The sequence below is a fragment of the Delphinapterus leucas genome, chromosome 14 (assembly GCF_059928025.1).
Source record: "Delphinapterus leucas isolate spDelLeu-1000000601 "Yukka" chromosome 14, BTC_Dleu_Yukka2, whole genome shotgun sequence".
NCBI classification, from domain to species: domain Eukaryota; kingdom Metazoa; phylum Chordata; class Mammalia; order Artiodactyla; family Monodontidae; genus Delphinapterus; species Delphinapterus leucas.
Window position 1 is genome coordinate 7667602 of NC_143142.1, and position 20865 is coordinate 7688466.

The 20865-nt window shown below is 50.1% G+C and overlaps 2 protein-coding genes across 3 annotated transcripts in view; both read right to left on the bottom strand.

Moving 5' to 3' along the window:
- BCL7A (BAF chromatin remodeling complex subunit BCL7A) overlaps positions 1 to 2005 on the bottom strand; it is a 28369-nt gene extending 26364 nt beyond the window's left edge. For both annotated transcript variants that reach the window (XM_022597969.3, XM_022597968.3), the window contains exon 1: positions 1610 to 2005. In XM_022597969.3, coding sequence (XP_022453677.1) covers positions 1610 to 1701 — 92 coding nt within the window. In that variant the 5' untranslated portion in view covers positions 1702 to 2005. The remainder of the gene's footprint in view (positions 1 to 1609) is intronic.
- A 1509-nt stretch (positions 2006 to 3514) lies between these two features.
- The window catches only part of CFAP251 (cilia and flagella associated protein 251), an 80441-nt gene continuing 63090 nt past the window's right edge, over positions 3515 to 20865 (bottom strand). The window contains exons 19-21 of the mRNA XM_022597786.2: positions 17880 to 18108; positions 16674 to 16775; positions 3515 to 15488 (exon numbers count right to left, since the gene is read on the bottom strand). Coding sequence (XP_022453494.2) covers positions 15352 to 15488; positions 16674 to 16775; positions 17880 to 18108 — 468 coding nt within the window. The 3' untranslated portion in view covers positions 3515 to 15351. The remainder of the gene's footprint in view (positions 15489 to 16673; positions 16776 to 17879; positions 18109 to 20865) is intronic.

Here is a 20865-nt window from a genome sequence, read left to right on the forward strand (position 1 = left end):
TTTAAATGGCTCCAGTCCGGGCACTGGGCGCCCTGCGCACCAGGGGAGCTCCCACGGCAGGGAAGACTTGGATCTCAACTTTGGAAGGCCTTCCCTTCTCACGGTTCTGAAAATTCTTTGTCCCACTAGAGCCAAACCCAGCCCTCGGCCGGGCATCCGGCCATCTGCAGACAGCCCTTTCCATAGGAGGCCCGGGAGCACGTGGACTTTATTGATTTTCCTCTTGCCTTTTTTGTTGGGTTTGACTCAGAAAGGACAGCTAACTTGTGACACGGCTAGACTGGAGGCTAGCCCCCAGTGGTTTTGAGGGAACGAGGCGAGGCGTTACTCAAGAAATGACACCCCTAAACATAAACAGAGCCCGCCACGGGGCCTGCGGGGGTTTGCAGGCTTTAAATAAAGGGTCAGGACGAGCCCGCGGGCGCTGACACTCGAACGGCGCTGCGGCTCCTCTCCCTCCCTGACCCTGGTGAGGCCGTGGGAAAAAAATAATAAAGTTGAAATCCGGGAGCTGGGAGTTTTCAACAAGTCCGCCCCAACCTGGCGATCGGCTCGCGCCTCGGGCCTGGCCCTCGGGCCGATTCCGAGACAGACCCGGACGAGGCCGGGGAAACGTTCAGTCGTATTAATTACAACCAGGCCACGCCGGACGGAATCTCACGTGAGCTGGAGAAACCGCACGGCCGACACCGAGTCCCCCTCGCCCCCCGCGCAGAGAACAAAAACAACGGCTCTCTCCGCAAAACAAACGCGAGCTGCCGGGTTCGGACAGGCAGACGCGGCCCAGGACCGGGGTCTGGCCCCCAACATTCGCTTGCCCAGACCCCCGCGCCCGGGTCCGGGCACAGCGGGGCGGGAGGGGGGAGCCCGGAGCCCCGGGCCCCGCGGCCGCCGCCGGCGTTTCCTCCTCGCGCTCGCCCCCATCTTTCTTCCTCGCCAAGAGCCCTCGCTCCAGGCAGCCCAAAGCGCTAAATTTAAACGGCTCGCGCTCTGCAAACTCCGCAGACTCGAGGGCGCCGGGCCTGGGAGGCGGGGAGCGAGCGAGCCAGCCGGCCGGGGAGGGAGGGAGGGAGGGGGGGAGGGAGGCCCGGCGCGGGCAAGGGCGCGGGGGCCGGCGCTGCGCCGCCCGGGGCGCGCGGGTAGGAGACGGAGACAGCGGCGGCGGCCCGCTCGGTGCCTGCACAATGGAGCTCGCGCTCTCCCCTCTGCCGCCGGCATCGCGGCCCCGGCGCGCGGGAAGCCGCTTTCATGTGACTTGCACAAAACGAAATGGCTTCTGGGGCCGGCCCCGAGCCCCCCTCCCGGGAGCCGAGCGCCGCGCCGGGGACTGCCCGCCGCTCCACCGCCCGGCCCGGGGCGCCCGCCGCCTCCAGGCTGCCGCCGCCGCGCCAGGTGGGCGACAGGCGCGAGCGCACCTGGGCAGCGGCCGCGGCCCCCGCCGCGCGCAGGTGACCCGGCTCGCGCGCCGCCCGCCCTCTCCAACTCCTGGGCCCGCGGGCGGCCCGGGGCGCTGCGCCCCGCCGGCTTTTTGTATCTGGTCTCGGGGTTCGGGGCGGCCGCGGCGCGAGCCTGCAACCGAACGAGAGAACAAGCCGGCGCCTCCGCTTACCATTTGCGCACTTTCTCGATAGCCGCCATGACCCTCTTGATATCATCTTTGGCCCGGCTCCTGGTCTCGGCTCGAACCGACCTGCCCGACATGGTTCTGGCGGGGAGAGAGAGGCTGGGGGAGCGCGCCCGCCGGGTCCTGCTCGCGCTCCGCGGCGGCCACACTCGCGCCCGCCCGCCCGCTCACTCACACAGAGAGACACACACAGACACACACACACACACACAGACACACACACACTCGCACACATACACACACACACACAAAGCCTAGTGCCGCCGCGCGCCCAGGGCCCAGTGCGCAAGCGCCGGGCGGCAGCTGCACCGAGCAGGGGGAGCAGCGCCGCCGCGGCCGCCGGTAGTGCGGCCTCCGGGCGCCGCTGCCGCCACGGGGCAGCGCCGCGAGCCTCTCCGCCCACCCGGGGGAGGCGCCCGCGACCCCGCGCTCCCCGGGGAGGCGACGAGGGGTACCCGGCGACCCCCGGCTCCGGGCACGCGGAGGGGAGGCGGGCCGGCGGACGTGCGCGCGGACACTTACTCGGAGGCCGCAGGTGCCGGGGGGTCCCCAGGAGAGGGCGGGCCGGCGGGGCGGCCGGCCGTGGAGGGAGCGCATTCCTGGGGAGCCAGCGCGGCAGCCCATCCGCTGCCCCGGGTGTGTGGCAGCGTCTGCAGTAATGGAAGTTTCCTGTGGGGCTCCCGACTTCTCCGAGTTGAAGGCGCCGATTCGGGACGCGAGGTGCTCTTGGAAAGAGTTGAGAAACGCGGACCTCTGCTGACCCTCTGCCCGGTTTAAATACGCGAGCTAGGACGTCGCTTCCCTATCCTTAGTCCTTCTGGAAAACGAGGGTGGGAGGAAAGGTGCCTGGGGTGACCACTAGAGACATCCGACCTTGCTTATGAAAGAGCTTTCGGCGCAGGAAAAGCTCGATGATTATTTATCAGCGTTTCAACAGGGGCTCTTAGACCTTTCCTCCTAGTGATAAGTTGCCCTGGCCATAAATAAGGTCAGGGAGCCCACGCTGGGGTTTCTGTTCGAGAACCACGAGTTGAGTTTAAGTCACTCCTGATGTAAGTCCCAGGCTCAGCCCAGGTGCTGCCACCTCACAAATGACCCTGCCAGGTAAAATGGACTGGCCAGCGACAAGGAGGACTTCTGGGCTGGTTTCTTCCCCGTGGTGCCTTACGACAGCTCCGCACGAATCTGCAATTACCAGGATAAGCCAGGGGCCTCAACCTTATGTTCAGCTGCAGCTAAATTATCTTGACCAGAGCCAATTCGTGCCCAGGTGGATGCTGGGGAAAAAGAATGACCCCGTTAGCAAGCCCAGTGCCTTGGAGATCAACTAACCCAACATCAGTCATTTTACATGGAGGGAAACTGAGTCCCAGGGAAGTTCAAGGACACAGCCATGAGCTAGATGTTTGTCTTCTGCTCATTCTAAAATCAAGCCCTTTCCCCTGAGGTTTTGGTTTGGGGGAGAAAAGCTTCTGGTGATACGGAGTGGAAGCTGCACTGCAGGCCTTTTCCTATGCATGTCCTTTTACCATCCCAAACCCCGAGTTCCTGATGTGAGGATTATATGGGAAAACACGTAACAGTGGGTCATAAGGCAGCAGTCTCATACCATTGGCCCTCTGACTTACCTGGCCAGCAGATACATGCTTAAGGTTACACAGAACTTTTTAAAGCATATATTTGAATGAAAAATGGGAACATATATTTAAAAATCCAAGTACTGAATGATGAATGGACAAATGGGCATATCTATACAATAGAATATTATTCAGCCATTAAAAAGGAATAAAGTACTGATACATGCCACGGCATGGATGAACTTTGAAAACATCCTAAGTAAAGGAAGCCAGTCACAAAAAGACACATATTGTATGATTCCACTTATATGAGTTATCTAGACTAGGCAAATCCCTAGAGACAGAAACCAGAGGGACCGTGGGGAGGGGGGGAACGGGGAGTGACTTCAAATGGGTACAGGTGTTCCTTTTGGGGTGATAAAAAAGTTCTGAACGTAGGTAGTGGTGATGGTTGTGCAACATTGTGAATGTGCTTTCTGTCGCTGAATCGCACACTTTAACATTGTTACAGTGGTCAGTTTTACATGATGTGTATTTTGCCACAGTAAAAAGATCTAGAGATAGCAGAAGACCTGCAAACTGGGCCCCACGTGCCACATGGCAACAATCAGCTGGAGCCGAGAAGCCCTGTGCCCCTCAGATAGAGCTCACTAGGTCGCCAATGTGTCACCCAGTCACCGTACTCATTTGTGTTACCACATGGCCCCTGAAGGTGTTTGTGCGTTTGATCTCCGGCTAAACTATAAGGCGCTCTACAAATGTTCTTTATAAACGTAGTTTGGCACTTTTTATAGTTTCCTGTCCCCTGCAGACAGTTTTACACTTCTTTCTTTCAACAAAGCACACTTGTTTTATAGTCTGTGTCTGATCATTCTGATATTTGAAGTATCTGAGAGTCTGTTTCTGCTGGTTCTTACTCATGGTGTCCTATTTCTTTGTGATCTGTCTGGTTCTCCTTGACCTTGCTGGACATTGTATTTTAAAATTTATTTATAGGGATAATCTGAGGCCTAGAGTGAAGTTACCTTCCTCTCGAGTTGCTTTACATTTGCTCTGCCAGACTCCTGAGGGCACTGCTAGTGCAGGATGACCAACATCCAAGTTCAGGGCTCGTGGGTCCCTGGACCCCCAGGTGATGCCAATATAGGTTGCCTAAGTGAGTGAGACTGATTTGCTTATTGTACCCAGGGTGGGGTCAGTGATGTGCTGCAGCTGACCGGCAAGGCTGTGCTTCCCAACTCTGCTCAGTGACCTATCAATAGTTCTAAATCAGCCATGGCGGAGCATTTACACTGTGGAAATTGGCAAATGCTATAATACATCAGGACCCTTTCCCAACCTCACCAAGGGCTGGTGATAAGCATTTACCAGCACACCACTGGGCGAGGTCTCATCTCCCACCCAGCGTGGACCCTGGACTTTGATTTCCGACCTCTTGCCTCAAGAAAACCATTCACACTGAAGTTCAAATATGCCAGACTTGGCAAATATCTACAGGGTTCGAGTGGCTTCCTTGCTGGATTAGCTGTCAGGGTTCTCTTTTTCCTTCAGTTTCACCTATTCCTTACTATCTTGTCAGCATGTGGTGGCTTTTAGGATTTTTTAAAATATGTTTTCTAGCATATGTTCTAGCATTTTTAGTTGCTTTCAGCTTGAGCGTTGGTCTGAATAACTAGTTACCAGAGACTGGAAGTCAAGCTCTCTCTGAATGTTTGTGATAATCTTAGACATGTTAAAGGAGTGATCGTGGGGTTCCAGAGGTGAGTTACTTAGTCATGGCTTGTGTCTTGACCTAACTGTGCCTCATCTGTAAAATGGGGATGAAAATAAGACCTGCCTCACAGAGTTATGTGAATTAAAAACAGTATTTGTCAGGGAAAGTGGGGGGAGGGATACATTAGGAGTTTGGGATTAACATATACACACTACTATATATAAAATAGATAACCAACAAGTACCTACTATATAGCACAGGGAACTATACTCAATATTTTGTAATAACCTATAAGGGAAAAGAATCTGAAAAAGAATACATATATATGTATAACTGAATCACTTTGCTGTACACCTGAAACTAACGCGACATTGTCAATCAACTATACTTCAATTAAAAACAACAACAACAGGGCTTCCCTGGTGGCGCAGTGGTTGAGAGTCCGCCTGCCGATGCAGAGGACACGGGTTCGTGCCCCGGTCCGGAAAGATCCCACCTGCCGCGGAGGGGCTGGGCCCGTGAGCCATGGCCGCTGAGCCTGCGTGTCCGGAGCCTGTGCTCCGCAGCAGGAGAAGCCACGACAGTGAGGGGCCCGCGTACCGAAAAAAAAACCCACCACCAACAACAACAATAACAAAAAACAAAACAGTATTTGTCAAGAATTTAGAACAGCACTTGGCACACAGTAACTGCTAGATACCAGAAAGCATTTGTTAAATAACAGACCTGGACGATCTTTGCATCAGTATGCCCCACACTGGGGTTTGAAGTCAAACTACTCTTCCTAGGCTGGTAAATTCAACCCTTATGTCACTCCTCCTCCGGGATGAAGGCTCATTCACCATGGGGTGGGAGGTGTGGGGAGGGGAAGGATAACTCTGGAACAGAGATGGAGATGGGTGATTGTGAGGAAAATGCAGGCCCGGCCCTGGCGCTTCTGGGCACCTTGGTCCTTGCCTAGCAACTTGTGACCGAGCGCTGTTTTCATAAACAGAGGTGCTTTGGTGTTTGGGGAGCAGGTCGTTAGCAAGGCCCAGCCAAGAGGGAAAACTATGAAGGGAACACTCCAACCACAGAATGAAATACAGTCCCTTACTCGGAGACAGGAACAGAAAGGATGAGCTGCGGAGGCTGAAGCCTCCCTCCTTTCACAGAAAAGGATGCTACTGGGACTTCCCTGGTGGCCCAGTGGGTAAGACTCTGCGCTCCCAATGCAGGGGGCCCAGGTTCGATCCTTGTTCAGGGAACTAGATCCCGCATGCGTGCCACAACTAAGAAGTCTGCATGCCGCAACAAAGATGCCACATGCCGCAACGAAGAACCACGTGCTGCAACTAAGACCCAGTGCAGCCTACATAAATAAATAAAAAAATAAATAAAATATTAAAAAAAAAAAAAAAAGGGACGCTACCATCCGGTCACACAGCCAGTTAGCAGAGTTCTGGCCAGAGCCGTGCTCTCCTGACTGTGTCTCTGGACCGGTGCTCCCCACTCCACAGTCATCAGGATGTGGAGAGTTGTAAATCAGCCCTGTGGGAGTGCTCTCAGGACCCTCCTGTCCCTCCCCCACCCAGAGAGGACAGGTAACTCTATACCAGCACGCCACTGGTGGAGCCCAACGGGATCCCGAATTATCGTAGGGAACGTCTCCCCCACAATGTGGGCCTGATGATGAATTTCAGATAGACTGGGGAGCCATTAAAAAAATTTTCCTTGATAAATCAAATACTCCAATTTGCTTCTCTGCCTACTTTTTCTTGCCTATAATTACAGCTCTAAAAATGGTCACCAGCTCAAATACTAATAGACTAGCAAGTTGTATATCCATGCATGCAGCCACTGGCTTGCCTAAAAGTTGGGCCACTTGAGGCCATATAGAAACAAAGAGATAGTAGATATAAAGTGCTTCAAGAGACAGATGTGTTCAGAGGTGAGACGGTGTAACGCAGGCTCTTCCAACAATGAATGATTAAACACAGAAGTCCGGTCATGACCCAGTGACCTGGAGCAGAGTTGGAATGCATCTACCAATGTGCTTGGTGAGCTCTTAGGTCAGAAATCCAGGAGGCTGCCCGAATGTCTTCTCTCGCTCCCCCGTGTGCAGTCATTTTGGCCGCCCAGCATCTGAATACCCTTCCTAGTTCTGGGTGAGCCTTTGTGGATGGAGGCTGCCCCCCACTACAGAAGCTAGAGGCGGCTTGTCCCTCTTTTTCCCAGGGGGTTAGGTCCTGGGCATGGGTCCCAACCTTACCCAGGTGGATGGTCTAGTAGGTTGATTTTCTTTTTTATTGAGGTATAGTTGATTTACAATATAATATGTTTGAGGAATATAATATAGTGACTGGTTCCTTTTTCTCCGCATCTTCGCCAACATTTGTTATTTGTGGTCTTTTTGACGACAGCCATTCTGACAGATGTGAGGTGATGTCTCTTTGTGGTTTGGATTTGCATTTCCCTGATGATTAGCGATGTTGAGCATCTTTTCATGTGCCTGTTGGCCACCTGTACATCTTCTTTAGAAAACGTCTATTCGGGTCTTCTGCCCATTTCTTTAATTGGGTTGCCAGTCGATTATTTTTAAATAATAGCTTTATTGAGATATAATTAACATACCATAAAATTCACCCTTTTTTTGGTTGTTTTTTTTTTTTTTTTTTTTGATGTGGACCATTTCTGATGTCTCCACTGAACCCGCCAGAATATTGCTTCTGTTTTATGTCTTGGCCTTTTTTTTTTGGCCCCAAGGTATGTGGGATCCCAACTCCCCAACCAGGGACTGAACCCGCACTTCCTGCGTTGGAAGGCGAAGTCCCAACCACTGGACAGCCAGGTAAGTCCCAAAATTCACCCTTTTAAGGTGTTTTTGTGTGTGTGTGTGTGGTTTTTTTTTTGTGTGGTACGCGGGCCTCTCGCTGTTGTGGCCTCTCCCGTTGCGGAGCACAGGCTCCGGACGCGCAGGCTCAGTGGCCATGGCTCACGGGCCCAGCCGCTCCGCGGCATGTGAGATCCTCCTGGACCGGGCCACGAACCCGTGTCCCCTGCATCAGCAGGCGGACTCTCAACCACTGCGCCACCAGGGAAGCCCCCTAGCTTCTTTTATTTAGCATATTTTCAAGGTTCATCCCATGTATTAATACTTCATTCTTTTTATGGCTGAATGATATTCCATTACATGGATTTACCACATTTTGTTCTTCCATTCATTCACTGGTGGACATTGGGTTGTCTCCACTTTTTGGCTGTTACGGGTAACGTTGCTATGGGGATAAGTACACAGGTTTTTGTGCAGATGTACATTTTCAGTTCTCTTGGCTACATACCCAGCAGGGGCATTGCTGGGTCATATGGTAACTCTGTATTTAACGTGTTGAAAAACTGCCAGACTGTTTTCCAAAGCAGCTGCACCATCTTACATTCCCACCAGCAATGTACGAGGGTTCCAATTTCTCCACATCCTCACCCACACTTGTTATCGTCTGTCTTTTTCATATTAGTCTTGTGGCGGTGAAGGGGTATCTCATTGTGGTTTTGATTTTGACTTTGATGTTTGAGGGTGTGTAGGGGCAGCGGAGAAATGACTTCCAGCAGAAGTGGCCCTTGGAGAGCCTAAGTATCTGAGGCACTGAGCTCCCAGTGGTGGCAGCGCCATTGGCAGCCTGGCTGCCGTTGGTTCCTCGTCATTTTCAGAGCTTGCTTCTTCAGTCGCTCCATTGAGCCTATGAGTTACCTGATGGTCTTCACATGAAGTCCCTTTCCCCGAAGCTAACCAGAGCCAATTGCTATTGCTCGAAACCAAAGATCATGGCTGATACCCTATTTAAGCTGCCTCTCAGTCTGTATACTTATCCTTCCTGAATGTCTTTTCTCTTGTTGCAATCTTTCACTTCTCCCCAAACTACTATAACAATCCCCTTGCTGTGGGCCCTTTCCCCAGCCAATCCCTCTTGCCCATCACCCAGCCCTACGCCTCTGAGATCCAAGTTTGATCCACTTCTCCCCCTTCCCTTTCATATCAAGCCTAACCTCCCTGATTCAGCACACAAGGCCAGCCATAATGTGATCACTGACTTCTCTGGGCTGCTCTCCTGCCACCTCCCCCCGGCACTGCTCAGATGGGCTTAGAGCGCCTCATTCATGTAATGTCTCCTCCACCTGCCCTGATCGCCTCCTCCTTCCCGCCCCATCTGCTCTGGACGCCCCTATGTCATATCACAAAATACTGTATTATTATTGACAGGTCTGTTTCCCTCGCTACAATATAACCTTCTAAAGGGAAAGAAACATGCTTCCCGCCACACTTTATCTTAGGCCTTAGCACCAGGGCACACAGCTCAACTGAGGTCACTGTTAGAGGATCTGGCACAAGTTACTGCTGTTCTCGCATATATCCTAGTGAAAGGCAGAGGTGACGGACAGCACACTGAGGGAGGGGTAAGTGGCGAGCTCTGGTGAAGCTTCACTGTACACCTGGCTGCCTTTGGGATACCACCAGCGACTCAGGGGACTGTGTAGTTAAACATGGTTGTGCACAAAGGGACAAGATCACGGAGAAAATTGTGGTTACATCTTTTTAAAATGTCGAAATCCCTGTAAAACTAAGAAGGATGTATTGATGCCGACTCAGGGTTTAAGGTTCATGGGGCTGAAACCCACTGGGAGCTTTCCCACCTTTGTCCAGTGTCACATGAGAGACCACACCAGCTTCAGGGCTGGTTCCTCACAAGACTTATTTATAGTCTTTCCTGGGATCCTCTGAGCAGCAGCATACCCCATATCAAGACTCTTTGTTTTGTTTTGTTTTTAAAAGCTTCTCTAAGGTTTTGTAATTAAATTTTTAAAAAATTTTATTTATGTATTTATTTTTGGCTGCATTGGGTCTTTGTTGCTGCATACGGGCTTTCTCTACTTGAGGCGAGCAGGGGCTACTCTTTGCTGTGGTGCGGGGCTTCTCACTGCGGTGGCTTCTCTTGTTGCGGAGCACGGGCTCTAGGCGCGCGAGCTTCAGGAGTTGTGGTGCACGGGCTTAGTTGCTCTGTGGCATGTGGGGTCTTCCCGGACCGGGGCTCGAACCCGTGTCCCCTGCATTGGCAGGTGGATTCTTAACCACTGCACCACCAGGGAAGTCCCATATCAAGACTCTTTGAAAGTGAAGGAATGAGAAAGGCCAGATCATCTTCTTGAAGACTTGGCCTCCCTCCATTCCTCCTGCCCATCGCCCACCTGAAAACATTCCTGTTCGGACTCGAGAGGAAGCACCATGCAATGGCAGTGCTGAAGGAATGCCAGAGGTCGTTCTAGACTCCTGAGGACCCCACCTTGAGCCTACGTCCCTCTCTAGGGTCTGACCACACAAACCTCTGGTTCACTGAATGCTTCTGGCCTTGGTGGCACTGTCCCCTCGGTCTGGAAGGTTCTCCCCACTCTTTCCATGACTGTCTCTTAACTTACAAGCCTCGTCTTTGGAGAGACTGGCCCTGATCACTTAACTAAAGTACATTTCCCTCATGATATTCTATCTCATAGGCCCCTGGCTCTTCCTCTATGACTGCAGTTTGCAACGACATAGTTATGTGTTTGTTTAATCAGAGATCCCCGAAGACAAGGGCCATGCCCGTCTTGTCCACCCCTGTACCCCCAGCCCTACCGCAGTGCGGGCGCACACTCACCCTTTGCTGAATTCGTGAATGAATGGATGGATGAAGTCCATCTCCGAAGCAATCAGATGCACACGGAGGAGAAGCTGGGTGGTGGCCAGCACTTTAGACAGCGCCTACACCTGATGTGCTCTCTCTGCATCAGAACCAGGGTCCACAATACCGCCCACTGCTCCCTCCGCCAGGACAGACACGCTGTGGGAACTACCCTTCACAGCACACGCTGTGTGTTGTCTGAAGTGCTGGCAAAGAGCTTGTAGTGGTTGTTGGAACTAAACTCGCCCCCGCCCAAAGGAAAAAACCCACTTGCTTTAACGACTAAGATCTAAAAAAATAAATACCATGTTTACATTGAAGTGTTTTGTGACTTCCCACCAACAAATAAGGAGAGAACAAGAGGGGGTGCAGGGCCGAACACAATGGCTCGTTCCCTTCCATGGGGGCGACCTTGGTATTGAACTTCCCCACTCACAGCTGGTGATTTCAAACTATGGAGAAAAAGGCAGGGTTGCCAACAGTGGAGAGTGATCTTCGGGGCCCGATGCCTCTCACCTGGGCACTGATAAATACCCATGGTTATCGGCGGGGGCGAGAGGCCTGCCTCGGGCATCAGCAGCTCAGGAAACACGGTAAAGAACCCCGCGACAGGTTTACTGTCCCACGAGCTTGGGCCCTACACTCAGCATCACACTGCCCTGGAAGAATGTTGCATCAACTCGGGTTGTGTGCCTGTGTGTGTGTGTGCGCGTGATATTCCTCTAAGCTAAGCTAGCAGAGGATGTTATATGACATATGAATAGGGTGGCAACTTACTGTTGAGTCCCAGTGTCCTGTGTCTATTTATTATAGTCAGTTTTGAGCCACTGCCTGCAGGGGAACCTCTGTCATTCAGATCTCTCAAGAACATGGTCAGGCCAAAAACCCCAGGGTCTAGGGCAGCCATGGCTTTAGGACACAGATCTTTCTGAAAAAAAAAAAAAAAAAAAAAAAAAAGCCCCTTTTTGTCTGCACTGTCGCGAAGCACATCGGGTTCACAGAGGACAGCTGGCACATGAGGCAACCCACGAGCAGGGGCCCGGACTGGCTTCAAGAGCATTGGCTTGAGAGCTGCGGGGCACAGGGCAGCTCGTGGAAACAACTCAGGGGTGGCTGAGGCAGAAAGGCGGTACAGGATTTTTTTTTTTTTTTGGCCGCGCTGCGAGGCATGTGGGATCCTAGTTTCCGGACCAGGGATCGAATCTGGGCCCCGGCAGTGAAAGCACAGAGTCTTAACCACTGGACTGCCAGGGAATTCCCTCATTTTTAAATATAGTTTTGATTTTGAAATATTTTAGATTTGCAAAGGTAGTATGGAGAGTTAACACAGACCCTTCACCCAGCTTCCCTCGTGTGCACTTTTAGGCAACCAAGATACATTGATCGAAACTAAGAAATTAAGTTTGGCCCAATGCTATCAATTGAACCACAGACTTCCTCTGGGTTTCACCGGGTTCTTCCTAATGTCCTTTTTCCGTTCCAGAAACCCAGGATCCTGCTTCACATTTAGTCATCGTGTCGCCTTAGTCTCCTCCGACCTGGGACAGTTTCTCAGCCTTTTCTTGTTTGTCATGACCTGGGCTATTTTGAAGAGTACTAGTCAGGTGTTATACACATTCGTCGTACTTGTAAAACTCCGTTGGAAAGGGTCATCCTGGCCTAGAAGGTGGAGCAAACTCCAACCTGCAGGACAGATCCGGGCTGCTGTGTCCGTGTGGTCCGCAAGCTAAGAATGGCTTTCACATTTTTGAGTGGTTGAAAAAAATCTCAGAAGAAGAAGATTTCACGGTATGTGGAAATTCTCACAAAATCCAAATTAGTTTCAGTGTCCACAAATTAAGTTTGATTGGAAGGGGGCCACGTTCGTTCTTTCCTGGACCAGAGTCTGTGTGGCTGCGTTTGTGCTCCAGCGGCCGAGGTGAGGCATCCACCAGCCCACTCGGCCCACAGATCCCCACTGTTTACCCTCTGGCCCTTTCCAGAGAGTCTGCTGACCCTGATGCAGACGGCCTGTGGGGGCCGGATTCACTTTGATTCAAAAGCTAAGTCAGCTATTAAAAGAGCACTGAAGCTTCACGTTCATTCATTCAGTCGTTCCACAAATATTTATCAAGGGTCCTTTGTCAAAGCTTGCAGAGACCCCTATTTGAGCAAGTGTTAACAGATGCTAAAACCCTGGAGTCGGGAGAGATTAATTCTCATCAAACGTCTTCCCCAGTCTCGGGCACAGTTTCTGCCTGCAGTGATAATAGTTGCTGTCCTACTTTGAGCACTACGTTACACCAGGAACGCTTACCTGCAATATCTCTTTTAATCCTCACCACCACCCCAGGAGTTGTTCCAGGGGGAAACTGAGGTTTAAGAGATTAGCCACACCCAAGGGCACACAGGGTGCTACTAAATGGCAGAGGCAGGATGCAAGCCCAGGCCGGCCCGGCCCTTGGGCTGGTGCTGTGCAAACAAGACACTCGTCCTGCCCAGGAGGGGCCTGGGGGTCTGGAGGAGAGAGTGGGGGGCGGGGGAAGCTTTGGGTGGTTCCTGGACGATCATGGCTTTTCCACGGGCTCCTGAACTCTGGAAGCAACAGGCCAGGATGCAGAGGTCAGTAGCCAGAGGCCCCATCTGAAACAGTATTATTTTTTCAAAAGAACATCACATGGTGCTTTTTGGGGTCCAGCGTCTCGCCCCTACGTCCGATGTACAAGCCCAGCGAGACCGTCCGTCTTGGGTCTCTGCTCCCTCCATTTCTGGTGTCGCTGCTCTGCTGCCCACATGGCTGGGAGAGTCTGAGCTCTCTGCTCTCTGGGCAGGAAGGCAGTCCTCCTCTTCCTGCCCTGGACCCGGGTGCTGGGGCCCGGCCTCGCCACCGCTTGCGTGACCAGCAGGTGAAGACGCCCCGCCGGGGATGGAAGGTGCACATAAGCTGCTCTTCACCCTGGTCGGACAAGCTGAGAGATACCCCAGGAAAAGCACCAGCAGAAAGGGTGAGAAGGGGCGCCCGTGGCCTGGCTGGGCTGGGAGCAGGGTGGGAACGCCGCTGACACGGATGCTGCTGTCCCCTGGTATTTGGGCCTTCCCGGATGGACGGCCGCACTGACCCTCACCCTTCCCATATCGACTCAGCGCAGAGTGAGCGGCTCAGCCTGGGCCTGATGGCAGTTCCCGCTCACCAGCCCCGCCGCCGCGGGTCCAACTGCTCACGGGCCGGTTCTGCTCCGGACGATGACTCCAATATATGTCGTCAACAAGAACCAGAAAGAGGGAGCCGGACCTGATGAAAGAAGCCCCTGGTGGGTGTCCAGAGTGCATCCAATTCTGAGTTATTTTCTGAAGAGAACAAGTCACTTGAGAGTTTTCTGTTCCCTAAAATGTCCCCGGGAACTTTTTAACTGGCTTGGTGGTCTGTCTCTCCTAAGCCCTTAGCAGCTGCAAAGCTGATTCACAAAGCTTGTTTTTCTTTTTGTGTTTTTCAAAAAGAACCAAATGTAAACCAGGTTGCAAAGCCCTGGAGGTATACAGTGTGACGAGCGGGGCGCCGGCTGTCTCGAGGCGGTGGTGACACAGCCGGGGTGGGGGATACGGCTCTGTTCTGTGTTCCAGGCTGTCCCAAGGACCCACAGAGCTAGGTTTCCAAACGGCCGCCACGCAGGGGGCTCTGCGCCTGGAGGAGGGAGCTGCAGCCGTTCTGTTTCTCTCACACACAGACCCCTGCTCCGGGGGTCAGAAACATCATCTCAAAGGCTGGTTTCTCCGGGGTAGGAGCTGGTACTGGCCGGCGGGTGTGTCGGACTAAGCACGTGTGGAGAATAACCTTTGGCCCATTTGCCTGAGTAAGACCTCATAACTGAGGACAAAACTCTTAAAATCAGACCATAACTTCCACCTGTTTTATACGACGAGGGTAGCCTATATTCAAGGTCAGAATGCTGCTGAAGCCTGAGTCACGTTCCCTCAACATCCCGAGCCGCGCCGGGTAACTGCTTTCGCCTGCTACGAGTTCTGCAGCCCAGCGGAGTTCAAGGCTGCGAATCAACCACACTGGCCTATGCGGCGCGTGCGCTGTGTGAGGGGGCGGCTCCCGTCTGCTGAGCTCTGCTCCGGGGAGGCCGGCCGGCCGTTTCTGGTCCAGCTGCGGTACACACAGGGCTCCGGGGCTGCTGTTCTGCATTCTCTTTGGCAGGTGTCACCGGCGTTAAGCATGGCCAGGGATGCTCTTCATAACGGTTGCACACAACTGCTCACGGGTTTTGCTCATAAGAAGCCACAAGCCGGGGCTCTCGGGAGCCCAGAGCACCCAACGCCCCCGCCCCAGCCTAATAGCAGGCTGGGATGACCCATATCAGGCCACATTAGGCTAAGGGTCCAGGTGCCACTTGAGGGGATAGAAATAAGGCCACACTTGCCACGAGGAAGGCCTGCTGCTGGCTGAGGCGCCCCCTGCCCCCGGGGACCACGCCACCTTCTCGTCCTGTCCAAACCCCCTCCAGGCAGCACTGCCGTGGATTAGGCACGAGAATGGCGGCCGGGGTCTCCAGACACCCTTTCCATCCAGCTGCCATCGTTTTTCTTGCCTCCACCCACTTTTCTATTTCAGAAACAGTGGAATGTCCAACTTTGTGAATTCCATTGCTTAACAGAAATTTGCTTTTAATGTCTAAACGTTCTGAAGATTAGAGTAGGGGTAGGGAAATGCGGGAAAAGCAGTGCCTTGTGGAAAACACACACACACACAAAGTCCTTTGTGCTTCAGGCACTCCTTTCAACTTCACTGACCGTAGGATCTTGTCCAGAATCTTGGGAAATGGTTAGGCCAAGAATTTGAGTCGTGAATATTTCTGCAGTGATTTCGTCTGGAAGTTCTTCTTCAAAGCAAATTTCTGAACCTAACCAGACAAGAAAAGAAAGCAAATGCCTTCATAACAATTAGGTTTCTAACTCAGAAGCATTTTCCAAAAATATGAGGAAATGATACTAAACAAAAGTGAGAGGAGCTTTGTGCTGGGATTTGGCCCTGATTCCGTGAAAACCTTTGGGTGGAAACTGGTTAAAATCCCTCCTTTGTGGTTTGGGTTTGGAGCACTGTTACCCCAAACTCTGCACACTTCACTGGAAAGCCTCAACTACAAGGCATCATTGATTTTACTGTTTTGAGACACTTAGGAACACTGTATACATGTGTGTGTATATAAAACAATTGGGAAAGTTACATTGAGATCCCAGGTACACAAGGAATGGCGTAGAGGAGCTTGCAGGTTGGAAATGACCAATCAGATCCTGGAGTCTAGAACCATCTGTGTTAGGAACTCTGTTCAATTTGAAATTGGGAACAGACAACAGAAGGAGAGGGAGAAGGAAGCCTGGTGAGGAGTCTTTGTTCCCGACCCCATGGGGGCAGCAGGGCAGCACTCGGGGTTGTCCATGGACACGTTCCAGCACAAGGGCGTCAGTGAGCTAAAAGAAGGAGGTGGGAAATCCTCAGACAGGAAAGGAGAGGAGGATTTTTTTTTTTTGGCCACACTGCACAGCATGCGGGATCTTAGTTCCCCGACCAGGGATCGAACCCACGCCCCCTGCAGTGGAAGCGTGGAGTCCTAACCACTGGACTGCTAGGGGAGTCCCAGGATGATCTTTAAAGATGTTCAAGCTCTGGCAGCGTGAAGTCGGGCTCGTGCCTGCCTGCTGAGTCCCTGCCCTCTCCTCATCCAAGGCTCTCCTGACGATACCTCTTCTGAAAGAGCTTCTGAACTGTATCCTCTACTAGTGGCCAAGATTCGCCTACCCAAGCTGGAAAGATGAGGACTGAATCGGGGGAATAATGGGAAGAAACAAGGCTGGGAGACACGAAGGAAGGATGGAGCACAAGAACAAAAGCTTTCATCTCTTAGACATGACCACTACTCCCTGGTCTTTTTATAACTTATTCATGTTGCGTTCCCAACAGACTTGCTTTGTTGTGTGCATGGTATGAAGGAGAGTGGCTTGCACCAGTTAGAAGACTTAAATGCACTTAAGTCGCCAACAAATTAGTGCAGCTCAGCTACGTGTCCAGACAGAGCCCACTGTAGTACCTTTGACAGAAGAGGCTGCGGGCTCGGATTTCCAGCCCTCAGGATTCAGTCCGAACAGTGTAGCAAAGCAGTCAGACATCTCCTCTTCCGTCATGTGCTCACCTGGGCATCACAAAGGGAAAAGGAGGCTGTTCAGCTCATGGGACTGAGCCTCACGTCAGAGTTTAACATCATCATTCTGGGGTCTTCAAGAGAATGATTCCACTGTTTCCTTGAGACACAAAAACATTCTAGGGAGTCCCATGTTACTGTCACATAGACTTCCTTATATGGTGCTAAAAATGAGACTCCAACCCAGGGGACTGTGTTGGGGCTTGTGCAGAGAAAGAAGACAGCACTCTGATAAAGACTGTGCTTAGCTTCATTTCAAATTCCCTCACACTAGAAGCAGCAGTTTGGCTAAGATGAAATGATCACCCAGAGAAAAGGGCTACTTGACTTCCTCACATAAAACGATGAGGAAGGACTTCCCTGGTGGCGCAGTGGCTAAGAATCCGCCTGCCAATGCAGGGGACATGGGTTTGAGCCCTGATCCGGGAAGATCCCACATGCTGCGGAGCAACTAAGCCTGTGCGCCACAACTACTGAGCCTGCGCTCTAGAGGCCATAAGCCACAACTACTGAGCCCGCGTGCCACAACTACAGAAGCCCACACGCCTAGAGCCCGTGCTCCGCAACGAGAAGCCACTGCGATGAGAAGCCCACACACTGCAACGAAGAGAGAAGCCCGCGCACCACAACGAAGAGTAGCCCCCGCTTGCTGCAACTAGAGAAAGCCCAAGCGCAGCAACAAAGACCCAACGCAGCCAAAAATAAATAAATAAATGTATTTTTTAAAAAAGTACGATGAGGAAAAGAACAGGTAAAAATGAAAAGTTTTACTTTGGTGTGGTTTTATTTCACAAATGCAACGCAGTCTCGTAGTAGCTCTGTGAGGTTGATGGCTGACACTTGTATTCCTGCTTTACGAGTGAAGGCCCTGAATCTTGCAGCTCCAGGAAGCTGGAACATAAACTGCATCCTTCTGGTTCCCAGCATCCTTCCCTTTACCCCGTGTTTGCCAGCCACGTGGGTCAGTAAGCGGCATCCTCGCGGCTGAAGTCCAGTCAAATCAGAGATGCCGGGGGGTGGTCTGTCTCCCAGCTCAGTTCTCTCCAGTGGGAATGGCTCAAGGGTGTTACGAGATATACCTATTTAGGTATTTACCTTTGGTTTGAAGCAGTTTCAGAAAATCCTCTCTTCGAATAGCTTTCTTTCCCTTTGAATTGGTAAAACCAAGAATGTCAAAGCTCCGCTGGATGCCACTCATGGTGTTACCGAAGGGTGGCCTGTGATTAAGGTAAACTTTGAAGAAATCTGGTAGGTTGATTTTGTCAATTAGTTTTCCAGTGTCCACATACTCACTAAATCTGATTTCGTTAAACATATCTTCAATCTAGGAAAGAGGTTTAGGGGGGAAAAAAAAAAAAGACCATGGTAAGCAGAAAAGACGCTTTGATAGACTTCTAAGAATTGGAGAGTAACAGACAAATGTTCACCATTAGCTTAGAACATGTATGTTATTAGTTGACTGTATCCCCCCTCCAAAGAAAGATAGGTTGAAGTCCTAACCCCCAGTCCCTCAGTCCCTCAGGGCAGATGTCATTAGTTAAGATGAGGTTGTACTGGAGGAGGGTGGGCCTTCCATACAATATGACTGGTGTCCTCATAAAAAGAGGAAAGAGACACTCAGGGCCAAGATGGACATGTGATGGCCGAGGCAGTGGTTGGAGGGATACATCTTAAGCCAAGGAACATCAAGGATTGATGGTAACTGCAGAAGCTAGAAGAGGCGAGGACACACATTATCCCCTACATGTTTCATAGAGAGCATGACCCTGCTGACACCTTGATTTCAGAATTCCATGAGAGAATAAATTCCTGTTGTGTGAAGCCACCCACTTTGTGGTACTAAATTTTACAGCAGCTTTGATCCACTGTCCAACTGGTCAATACTATTAGCATTGGCATGAACAGTGTTTCATTTCTTCACTTTTCACCTAAGTATCTCACAGTGTATCTACTACATCCTTGCTTTGTGAAGAAGATATTAGTTTCATTTAAAAGATGGAATCCTGAAGAATTTAGAAATTAGTTTAGATGAACAAGCAAATAATTCAGTGTGAAACTCAAATACAGGACCTAAGGCTGTGGTAAGTTTCTTAAGGCAACTAACTGCACCATGATTCTTTTTTCCTTTCTTTCTTTTCCATCTTTATCCTGCAATGTTTTATATACTCAAAAGATTCTATGTAACATACATACAACTTATGTGATATAATTTTAAAATGAAGACCTAAGAAGCCATCATTCATTGAAAATATCAACACAGTTGGCAAGTCTTAAGCGAGACTAACCAAGAAAAAGAAGAGAAAAGATTCAAATTATTAAAATCAGGAATGAAAGAGGGAATACCAGTACCAATCTTACAGAGATTAAAAAGAGTATGAGCAATAATATGCCAACAAATCAGATAACTTAGGTGAAATGGACAAATTCCTAGAAAGATACAAATGACCAAAACTGACTCAAGAAGAAAGAGAAAATCTAAACAGACCTATAACAAGTAAATAGATTGAATTAGTAACTTTACAGCTTCCGCAAAGAAAAACCAAGGACCAAATGGCTTCATTGGTGAATTCTACCAAATATTTAAAGAATACCAATCCCCCACAAACTCTCCCAAAAACATAAGAAAAGGGAACAATTCCCAACTCATTCTGTGAGGGCTGCTTTCTGATTTGGAAAGTCATTCTTTGCGTATTTTCCAAATTTCCTAGAATGAGCAGAGTGCTGACATGTCTGCGGATTCAAATGGAAATGTGGTGCCAGTTAATGCAGGTCTCCACACAGGGCTCCTTGCGTAACTGGCAAAATGCAAGGAGGAGAGAAATAGAACACAGAAACAAACGAAACCACTCCCCACTCCCATCAGCCTTCTCTGTGCACTATTTTTGTACCACGCACACTGCAGCCGGCTAAAATTCAGAAACCTGAACTGTGCCTGACAAAGGGCTAGAAATGAGTAATTTATTTTAGTGTCTACATTTGAAACTAATATGTGTCCCTCCAAATTGCAGGGTTTTGAATTTTACAGAGAGAGAGAGAGAGAGAGAGAATAAGAGCCACAGAAAAGTGGGAAATAATTTTTTTCCCCCAGAACCTGAACTTTTTTGGTCTGTAGGAATGAATCAGAAAGAGAATCTATATTTGTACACAATATTTATCAGTAGATAGCCAATTTCTCCCTGTCCACTAAATAAATGTAGAACAAAAATAGAAAGAGCACCAGTTTGAAGCAATGCCAAATATCAGCCTGTCTGGAACATCATAGTGTCTTGGTCTTGCCCCAAGTATCAAGAAGAAAATACAAACCTCTTGCAGTCCAGCCATCATTTCTGTGAAAGATCTGGGGTACTTTCCTTCCACTTTTTCCCATGCATATAAAACACATGTGTCTATTTTTTTTTGCAAAACTGGTACGTGTATATATCCTTTTTTGTATCCTGCTTTTCCCCTTTTTACACTGTATCTTAGTAATCGCCTAATATTTTCAAAGAAGCCATATATCTTCAATGCAACATTCCAGGAATGGTCTTTAGATATAACATCATTGGTTATGGATACAAACGAACCATAATTGGTACTATGCAAGTAGTTCTAATTGGTAACATTTTCATATACAGCATTTGTTGAGTTTATATTATGTACAACTGCATGTTAAATTATGTACAATTTTGTGTATAAATAAAACTATCCAGTAGCATATATTACTTACAGATTCTACTATATGATTTTAATACTATTAGTATATGCATGTGCTACCACTTACTATGAGCCAAAGGAGACTGGGGCTAACACTATGATCTTTGATGGCAGACCTAGGTTCAAAGCCTGGTTCTGCCATTTTCTATATGACTTTGGGTTAGTAACTTAACATTCCTTACCCTCAGTTTCCTGTCTTGAAAAAGGGAGTAATATGGTAAACCATTTGCAGTGGGCTGATCTGAGGCTTACTGTGACAATGTACCTAAAGTGCTGACACAGTGCCTAACACAGTCAGCACTCAACCGGCAGTAATTGTTCTTGTGATTCTTATACTTCCTATGACCTTGCTAATTACAATGCATGTAATTATAACATAAATTATAAT